The sequence below is a fragment of the Erinaceus europaeus genome, unplaced genomic scaffold (assembly GCF_950295315.1).
Source record: "Erinaceus europaeus unplaced genomic scaffold, mEriEur2.1 scaffold_331, whole genome shotgun sequence".
In the NCBI taxonomy this organism is placed as follows: Eukaryota; Metazoa; Chordata; class Mammalia; order Eulipotyphla; family Erinaceidae; genus Erinaceus; species Erinaceus europaeus.
Genome location: NW_026647806.1, coordinates 89737 through 99420, shown reverse-complemented (window position 1 = coordinate 99420; position 9684 = coordinate 89737). Strand labels below are relative to the sequence as shown.

At 51.2% G+C, this 9684-nt stretch overlaps 1 protein-coding gene across 1 annotated transcript in view; it reads left to right on the top strand.

Moving 5' to 3' along the window:
- Window positions 1-904: 904 nt before the first annotated feature.
- LOC132536480 (carboxyl-terminal PDZ ligand of neuronal nitric oxide synthase protein-like) overlaps window positions 905-9684 on the top strand; it is a 53028-nt gene continuing 44248 nt past the window's right edge. The window contains exon 1 of the mRNA XM_060184394.1: window positions 905-1390. Within this exon, the coding sequence (XP_060040377.1) occupies window positions 1286-1390 (105 nt within the window). The 5' untranslated portion in view covers window positions 905-1285. The remainder of the gene's footprint in view (window positions 1391-9684) is intronic.

Sequence of the window (9684 nt, the reverse complement as noted above, 5' to 3'; positions counted from 1 at the left end):
GAAGACTTCCCCATGCTGGTGGGGAGCAGCGGCTTGAACCGCAGTCCTTGCACATTGTAACACAACTGCTCTACCAGGTGTAAGGCGCCACCGCCTAGCTCCCTGGAACTCTTAACAACAGTCAAGCTGAACACCATCATTTACTAAAATAGCAGTTTACTAATTATTTATTCCCAGTTACTAAGAAGGATATAACAGCAAGAAATAACTTGGTTGCTTATTTTGTCCATGCCTTGTTATAGAGACTCGATAATTTAAGGAGAAGAAAAAGGCTCTGGATCCGCGTGTCCTTCTTACTCTTTTTATAATTTTTAAAACCTAGGTTGTGTCCACAAGGCTTTTAAATATTGAAACCATCCCCAAAGGCATATCCGCACCTCCCAGGACAAAACCACAAATCACTGCTTATAGGCACAAAGGGAGCCCCCCACGGGGCAGTGCCCTAGTTCTCCGGATGCAGCGGACCGGGTATGAACCGCGTGGATACCTGCTGGCAATGACCCAACCTTCCAGGTAAAAACAAACAAAAACCCCAGCAAAACAATAAACACGCCCACATACACCCCTCCCAAAGCAAAAACATAAGATCCCAGGCTGCTGGAGCTGCTATCATCAGCACGCCGGTCCAAATTGGGCCGCAAGAGACAAAAGGAGGTTGAAGTGGGAGTCTCGGGGGTAGCTCTGCGCCGCCAGCGCGAAGGTCCAGGGCGCGCCAGGCTGGGGGTGGGGTGGGGGGGACTTTCACCTCCACAGCCCCAGAGCGGGCCCCGGGGGCGTGGCCTGGGAGGGAAGGGGCGTGGTCTGAGCTAGCCCCAGACTCGGCGGTCTAGGGGCGGGACCGCGGCTCGGGGCAGACGTGGGCGTGGTCTGAGTGCGGGGCGGGTTCGGAGCGGGGCGAATCAGTGAAAGACGGCTGTGAGAAGACCCCCGGGGCGTGTGGGGGGCGGGGCCTGCGAGTCCTGGGCGGGGCCTGAGGCAGTAGGAGGAGCCGTCCCGGCCCCGCCCCGCGGGAGGAGCCGCTCGCGCCCGTCAGGTCTCCGTGACAGGGCCCGGCGCCGCGACCGCCGCCGCTTCCTCGTCCCGGCCTCCCGCGCGCGGCTCCCGGGTCCAGCCCGCATCCGCCGCCCGACCGACGCGCCGCAGCAGGAACGCGCGGCCCCTGGCCCTGTCCCCCGGCCCCCAGTTCCTGGCCTCCGGCCTGAGCGCCAGTCTGCTCAGCCGCCCCGCCCCCGCCGCCCCGGGGTCTCGGCCCCTTCCCGCCGTCCGAGCCGCCGTCCTGGGCACCATGCCCAGCAAAACCAAGTACAACCTGGTGGACGACGGGCACGACCTGCGGATCCCGCTGCACAACGAGGACGCCTTCCAGCACGGCATCTGCTTCGAAGCCAAGGTGAGGGGCGAGGGCAGCCTGAGGGGGGTGGGGGGCGCGCTCGCACTGTGGGGGCGACCTCCCCCCTGTTCCCTCGCAGAACTCCGCCGCCTGGCCCTCGGCTGCCTAGCAGGCCCGGCGAAGTTGGAATGGCATTGGCCCCCATTCAGCCTGCACACTCCCCACCCTCAGACCCCGTCTGCAGGCCCCCAGACCTCCCGCCACTTACAGACCCCGCCTGTAGACCCCCAGCCTGCAGGTCCCCCAACTACAGACCTGCCCTCACCTGCAGACGCCCCCAACTGCAGGCACCCCTCCACATGCAGACCCTCTTCACCCGTGGGCCCCCAACTGCAGACCCCTCACTGCAGACCGCCTACCTTACCTCTACAGACCCCCAACTGCAGAACCCCCTCCATCTTCAGAAGGTCCCCCTCCCGCCTGTAGAATCCTCCTCCACCTGCAGACCCCCACCCCTCTCACCCTTCCTTGACTGGAAGGAGTTACTTCTGGGACCCTTCCTTCTGAGAAGAAGCTGGGGGGCCCTGGGCACCTGGTGTTGTAGACACGGCATGAGGGAGCTCTAATGTCAGTCGCCAGGCGGGTTCCCGTGGGAGGGTGCACCTGGAAGGTCTTTCAAAGGGGGAGACTGCTTCCCAACTGAGGGAAAGAACACGGAGGTGGGAGGTATCTTTGAACCCAGGTAACTGGGGGTCAGCGTTGCTGCTTAAGTACCTGATTTGCTGAGTCCTTCATATGCGCCAGCAGGGGACGGGGCATGTGTTCAAGAAAGCTGCCTGTCTGCTGGTCCGGAGTGGGGAGTCTAGGAGAGAAGCACTATTAAATTTCCCAGCTGGAGGTGGCGGGGGGTGGGGGCACCTGTAGCTGGAGAATCCAAAAAAGAGGACTAGATCTCCATCCAGGACTGTCCCTGTGAGAGGGGACAGGGAAGCCTGACTGCATGGGACTGTGACCAAGGCTGTAGCAACCTCCCCAGAGGGAGCACTTCTGCTCTCTGAGTGCCAGCTGGGGCTCCCTCTGTCCCTCTGTGACATGCTCTGCACCTCCTGTTCACCTGACCCCCACATAAATCACAAGTGTTGCCCCCCCCCTCCAAAGTGTCCTGTTGCATTGGAAAAGCCCCCTTCCCCCATCGGACGTGAAGGTTCTGAGTGCTAGCACCTCATACATAAAGGGAATGTTGTCAAGCATGTCTGTCCTTCCGTCTCAAAACATCACCCAGGGCCTGACAGGTAGGTGTCTGTCAGCTTCCTTCTCTGTCTTGTGTTGGGGAGTGAGTTGCTAAATCCTGCCTTTCATTTACTCCTGAAGATCCCCCTTCCCTATACACATGCCTGAACTCAGGGCACCCCTACCCAGCCCCTTGGACACAGGCCCTGCGGTGGAATGCAGAGTGTGTAGGGCAGGGCGCAGACCAGAGCTCCCTGCAGCCTAGATCTTATCTTGCTTCTCTCAGAATAGCTCTGCCTGGGCTGGGGTGGGATATTTGGGTGGATTGCTCTCCTGGCCTGTCTCTGGTGAGCAGGCTTTTGCATCTGGAAGCAAGAGTAGTAGCCATTTCTGTGTGCTCCCCCATCTCTCTCTCTCTCTCTTTCTCTCTCTCTCTCTCTCTCTCTCACACACACACACACACACACACACACACACACAGATTTTCATCTTGTTCTGTGGAGTTAGGGCTACACAAGAGAGCAGAATTAAGAGTTTATAAACCTTTCTCCTTTTTTTTCTTTAAAAATTTATTTTTATTGGGGGATTGATGGTTTACAGTAGATACAGTTTGTGGTACATGTGTAAAATTTCTCAGTTTTCTCTAAAACACTCTCACCCCCAGCTTAGGTCCTCTTCTTTTTCCATCCTCCTCCTTCAAATATTTATTGATTTATTAGTCAGACAAAACCAGAGCAGAATATGAGAGAGAGAGAGAGGGAGAGAGGGACAGAGGGAGAGAGAGAGAGAGAGAGAGAGAGGAGATGAGAACATTCCTTTGGCATATATAAGGCTGGAGATCATACTCAGGACCTCATGCTTGTGAGGTCAATGCTGTATCTCCTGTACCACTTCTCCTCCTGGCTTCTCTGTGTTTGGGCCCAACCAGATCTTACACACCAGTGTGCAGAAGAATCACCAGGTGAAGAGACTAAAAAGTCCAAATCTTGCCACCCCCATTCCAATAGGACATGTCCTGGGTAAACTCCAGGGCTGAGTTCAGGTGAGTGAGCCTAGAGGTAGAGAAGGATCAGGCTATGGCCCCAGCCTGTCATGGCCCCAGCCTGTGAGGTCTTCCTTCCCCTCTTCCACCAAACAGTTTCTTTTCTCTGTGATTGAGGGCCCAAGGCTGCAGTTCCTATAGTAACTTCCTGTATCCAGTGAGGGCATCCACCCTCAGGAGGGAAGCTAGGCCCAGCCGAGCCCTTATGTTCACTGCCAATGGAGACACCAGGGACATGGGATTCCATTCTGAGAGCAGGGAGGGAGAGAAGGGCTAGGCTGCCTTTGTCCATGCTGGACACTGGCTCATTCAGGCCCTCTCATTGGGTACCCAAGTGGCACGGAAGCAGTTTTTCTGCCCACTGGCACAAAGCTGGTGCCTTTGTCCTGGGTCCCCACTAGGGCAGTGCCCTTATAGTGGTGGGGACTTCAGAGTGAAGCCCACTCAGCTCTACCTATCCTTATTTTGCAAAAGCACAGGCTGTGTGCGAGATAGAAATGTGATTCTGTAGCCTGTCAGGCATCCTTAAAGAGGCAGCCCTGGATTTTCTTTCCCAGGGCTGGCAGAGCATCAGCATCCATGCAGGAGGGAGCCACATTGGATGATTGCTTCTATTTCCCATGGAGCGGTGACCACCAGCTTGTAGAGCATCCCAGATAGAGGTTCTGTGCCTTTCACAGCAACTTGGTGTTTCAACCAGCCTTGGGTCTTAGCTGCGTTCCACCTGCGGTGTGCACAAAGCTCCCATGCCCTGCCCCCTCCCCCAAGAGTCCCCTTTTTGCTGGCTGGTAATGCTGTTGTGGCTGGGGGTGTGGGGGGGGCACTGTCCCATATGGCCAGAGTTAGCATTTCACCCTGGAGCCTTGGTTTTAGACTGGATTCTTGTTCCTTTGAGGACTTTTATGGCATGTTTACTATCTGGGATGCCATCTGATTCACACACAGCTCACTGTGGGGCCTCCTAGGATCTCTGGGCCTCTTGGATGCTGCTGTGAGAACACCTTCAGACTTTGAAAACTGGACAGTTCCACAATGAATCCCCATCCTCCACATACCCCCTAGGCTGGAGTTGCTCCTTGGGGGTCCCCTGCTCTCCCTGTGTTGTGTGGCAGCTGGTCTAACATCTGTGTGCTTGTTGGTAGGTGCAAAGTCTCATCTTGCTTGCAAACTCAAGTGACCCCTCAATTCCTGGCCTCCATGTGCTACCTGCTGTCTTCATTTGCTGGTGGACCTCTGGAAAATAAGGTGCAAAGGATGGCAAGGGTATGACCTGCAGAGTCAAGCTTCACATTTGGGTTTACCTAGGATCTTCATGTAAAGAAAATATTTCTCTCAGTGTTGTTACCTGCAGTTGAAGAGGGAGGGCAGAAATGAGCTTGTCCAGAGTCACAGAAGTAACCTGAACACATGGGTATTTGCTGAGCACACACGATGTGCTGGGGAACATCCAGGAGGTTTTCATCCTGTGATCCATGGCCTGGGGGACCTGCATCCTCAGAATAATTGGCTCTCATATTCTCCACATGGCCTTTCCACTTCTGGAAAGTCCTCAAATCCACTTCATTTGACAGTGGAGGAAAGTTGTCCCAAGGGAAATTTCTGGATCCTGGAATGTATAACTGGATAGGAACAAAACCAGAATGAGTCCCCCCCCAAAAAAAAAAAAAAAAAAAAAGCTGGTTTCAGGTATTGCTGCTTAACAGAAGTTCCACCTTGGAACTCAGTGGCAATAAAACATCAGAACTTGGACTGGGTTTGAATTATTGCATGAAAGTAAAAGACTGGGGGGTAGCTGGGGTGGGGTGTAGGGAGGAAGGAGAGATTTTAAACTCCTTTGTATGGGGGTAGGCATAGAGACACAGATCTGTTGTGGTGGGGACAGTGTTAATCTATAATCCTATTAACTTATAGTCTTATAAATCACTATTTATTAAAAAAAAGACATCTACTCAGTTTGCTTTGGAATCCTTGGTCAGGCAGGGCTGGGCTGGGCACTTCTGTTGTGTTTGATATTGACTGGATTGTGCAGGTAGTGCCATTGTTTGGGGCTGGAACAGTCTAGAATGTTTTCTTGATATAATTGGTGCCTCAGTGTTAGTGTCCTCTGAATTGTGAAACATGACCCTCTTCTTTGGCAACTGGCTTTAAAGAGGAGAGAAGGCTGTAGCTTCCAGAGAGCTACATGGTCACTTCTGATGTATGCTGTTGGACAAATCTGGCCAGGGCCAGCACACATGCATGAGGAGAAGTGACTTGTCTTCCTGATGAGGGAATGTCAAGGTCACTTCCCTAGAGTGCATGTGGGAGGAGAGTCATGGCTGGAGCTGCCTGAGTCAGTCTCCCTTTGACTTCTATGTTTTCTCCTCTGCACATACCTCCTGCACCAATGTGTGTGACTTGTCAAGCGGGAGGAATGGCTTTCTGACTCTTGTCCCATTGCTGAGTGATCTGGTGGCATGGAAACTTTAACCTGAACTGAATTCTCTGACCACATGCCTTCCATCATATGGGCTTGGGGAATTCCAGTGACACTCACCCATTATGGCATACTGCCTGGGATCCCCCCTTTTGATTTTTACCACCAGAGTTATCATTGGGGCTTGGTGCCTGCAGAACTCCACCATTCTCAGCAGTTTTTGTCTTTTTCTTTCTTTTTGATAGAGGCGGAGACAGACGGAGGGAGAGGGAGAAGGAAAGGGAGAGAGAGAGAGAGGAAGAGAGAGAGAGAGAGAGAGAGGGAGAGAAGGAGAAATATCTGCAGCTCTGTTCCACTGCTTTTGAAGCTTCCCCTCTGTAGGTGGGGACTGGAGGTTTGAACTCAGGCTTTTGCACATGGTAATGTTTGCACTCTACTGAGCCTGTAAGGATTTATTCATTTATTACTTGCTTCTTTATATTTCACCAGAGCACTGCTCAACTCTGGCTTAAAGTGGTCTTGGGGAGTAAACCTGGGACTTTGGAGCCTTGGGCATGAAAATATTTTTTTTGTATAACCATTATGCTGTCTTCCCAGCCAGGGATCCTCTTGTCCTGAGGGCTTACACATAAGGGCATCATGCCTATTATTTCATCATCACTGGAGTGTCTTTTCTCTAGCCTGATCCTTTAGACTATGACAGAGTGCTGGGGTAAGAAGGGGGCAGATGGTGGATGGTTCACCTTGTTGAGTGCACACATTGACATGTACAAGGATCAAGCTTCAGTTGATAGGCTACCACATGGGAGTGCCTGCAGGGGGAAGCTTCACAAGTATTGGAGTGGTGTTGCAATGTCTCTCTTCTCTGTATCTCTCACTATCTAGAGGCAAGAAAACAATTGCTACTGGGAGCAGTGGAGTTGTGCAAGCACTGAACCCCAGGGATATAACCCTAATAGCAAAAACCTGAGTACCCTGAATCCCCTCCAGGATCTGGCAGTCCAGGGTTCAGGACCTAAGGGAGGTCAGACCAGGTGTTCATAGGTGCCCTCTCTCAGCGGACACTTATTTCACCTGCTGTACAAGTACACAGTGTGTTCAGGTGCTTTGAGATCCATCCTCTTCTGCCCAGAATATGTCAGGCACAGGTTGATGAGTCCTTAAAATAGGGTGTTACCCTTTGTGGGCTCTCTGGGGGTCCAATGGACATGTCTGTACCTGCCTGTGCATTCTGTTGCAAGTGTCAGGCCCGTGGCCCCATGTGGAGGTCCTGGGAAGGAAGGCAGCAGAGGTACTTCTGGACCCTGGGGTGAGCCCCTTTAGCCATGTCAGGCCCTTCCAGAGGGCTGTGCCCCAACTCCCTATAGCATGTCAAAGGCTCTAGATTCCTCTGCATCCTCTTATGCTTATTTTTTAAAATTCTTAAAAAATTTTTTTGGTATTATATTTATTTATTTATTGGATAGAGACAGCCAGAAACCAAGAGGGAAGGGGGTTATAGAGAAGGAGAGAGAGAGAGAGAGAGACAGAGAGACACCTGCAGTTCTGTTTCACCACTCACAAAGCTTCCCCCTGGTAGGTGGGGACCAGGTCCTTGTGCATTGTAACATGTACACTCATCTAGGTGTGCCACCACCCAGACCCTCCTCTTATGCTTATTACCACTTGGTTTCCTAATGGCAGAGAGGAACCTCTTGTGGTTCTTTTTTTTCTTAAAAAATAAGTTCTTATTTATTTATTTGTTTATTTTTTGATTGAAAGATATATATAGAAAGAAAGATGGAAGGAAAGAAAGAAAAATAGAGACCAGTGTACTGTACAGTTCTGTCTGATGGTGGTGCTGGGGATTGAACCTGGGACATTAGGACCTCAGGCATGAAAGTCTTTTGCAGAACCACTATACTGTCTCCCCAGACCTTTCCCTGTGTCTGACCTGCATGTCCCTTGTGAATGATGACACAGTGTCTTTCTGGGTGAGCCCTTCCCTGCAGAGTTATCCAAGGAGCTTCCTTACTCATCTTAATACATATTTATTCTAAAGATTTATTTGCAAGAGAACCAGAATGATGCTCTGGCATGTGCAGTACCAGGAATCAAGCATGCAAGTCCTGTGCTCCACCACTGAGCCACCTCTCTGTCTGCACTCTACCTATCTTATTTCTTTAATTTAGTTTAATTAATTTTTTTTTTTTAACCAGAGTACTGCTCAGCTCTGGTTTATGGTGGTGGTGGGGATTGAACCTGGGACTTTGGAGCCTCAGGCATAAAAGTCTTTTGCAGGGGGTCGGGTGGTAGTGCAGCGGGTTAAGTGCACATGGCGCAAAGCGCAAGGACTGGCATAAGGATCCCGGTTTGAGCCCCCGGCTCCCCAACTGCAGGGGAGTCGCTTCACGGGCGGTGAATCAGGTCTGCAGGTGTCTATCTTTCTCTCCCCCCCTCTATCTTCCCCACCTCTCTCTATTTCTCTCTATATCCAACAACAACAATAATAACCACAAGACTACAACAACAAGGGCAACAAAGGGGGGAAAAAAAAGGCCTCCATGAGCAGTGGATTCATGGTGCAGGCACTGAGCCCCAGCAATAACCCTGGAGGCAATAAAAAAGTCTTTTGCAGAACTATTATTCTGTTCCCCTGGCTCTATTTATTCTTTAAAATATGTACTTATTAATTTAGTCTAAAATATTTTTATTTGCTGGAGATGGGGGAGGGAGGGAGGGGCAGAGAGAGAGAGAGACAGAAGTAGAGTATCTCTTTGGCATATGTGATGCTGGGGATTGAATTCAGGGCCTTATGCTTGAAGGTCCAGCTCTTTTTCCACTATGCCACTCCTCAGCTGTGCTTTGTTCATTTTAAGATGGGATTTTCTGGGGTTGGGTTGAGTGCATATGTCACTGTGTACAAAGATCTGGTTTCAAGCCCTCAGTCACCATCTGCATGGGGAAAATTTCATGAGGGCTGAAGCAGTGCTGCTGGTGTTTCTCCATTTCCCTCTAAGTTTTTCTTTGTCCTATCAAATAAAGAAAAAGGAAAACAAAATAAATAAAAATGGAATTTTCTTGGGACCAGGCAGTGGTGTATCCCTGATTCAGTCATAAATTCATTGCTTTTCCTTGACTCATACTTTATGTCCTTGGATGGGTCCTTCTAGAAGCTTTTTGACTTGAACTTAGTTGAAGCAGCTCCAAGATGGCTCAGCGTTATCATCCCGAGGTCCTCAGGTCCTCTTGTGCCTGTCCACTCATGAGAAGTCAATCAGCTTCTGGTCTTGGCTACAGATACTATTCCTGTCATTACCTGGCCCCACACTATCAAAGCTTCCCCCAGTGTAGTGGGGGCCAGTCTCGAACCTGACAATGCAGGCGAACTACCCAGGTGAGTCACCTTGCTGGTGGCCTCTGGGGAATTTTTAAGTGACTGATGCTGGGTGATTCGATGACTTGAACTCAGCAGGGGAGCTGCTTTGGGCTGGATGTGATTTTGACAACTTTGCTCTGTGTGTGTGTGTGTGTGTGTGTGTGTGTGTGTGTGTGTGTGTGTGTGTGTATGTGTGTGTCTTCTCTGTGTCGACCTTTGTTTCAAGTACATTTGTGATTGCTCAGGGAGGTGTCCTGAGGGCCCCTCTCACAGCGGCTGTGGGCTCATTCTGACAGACCAGTTACAGT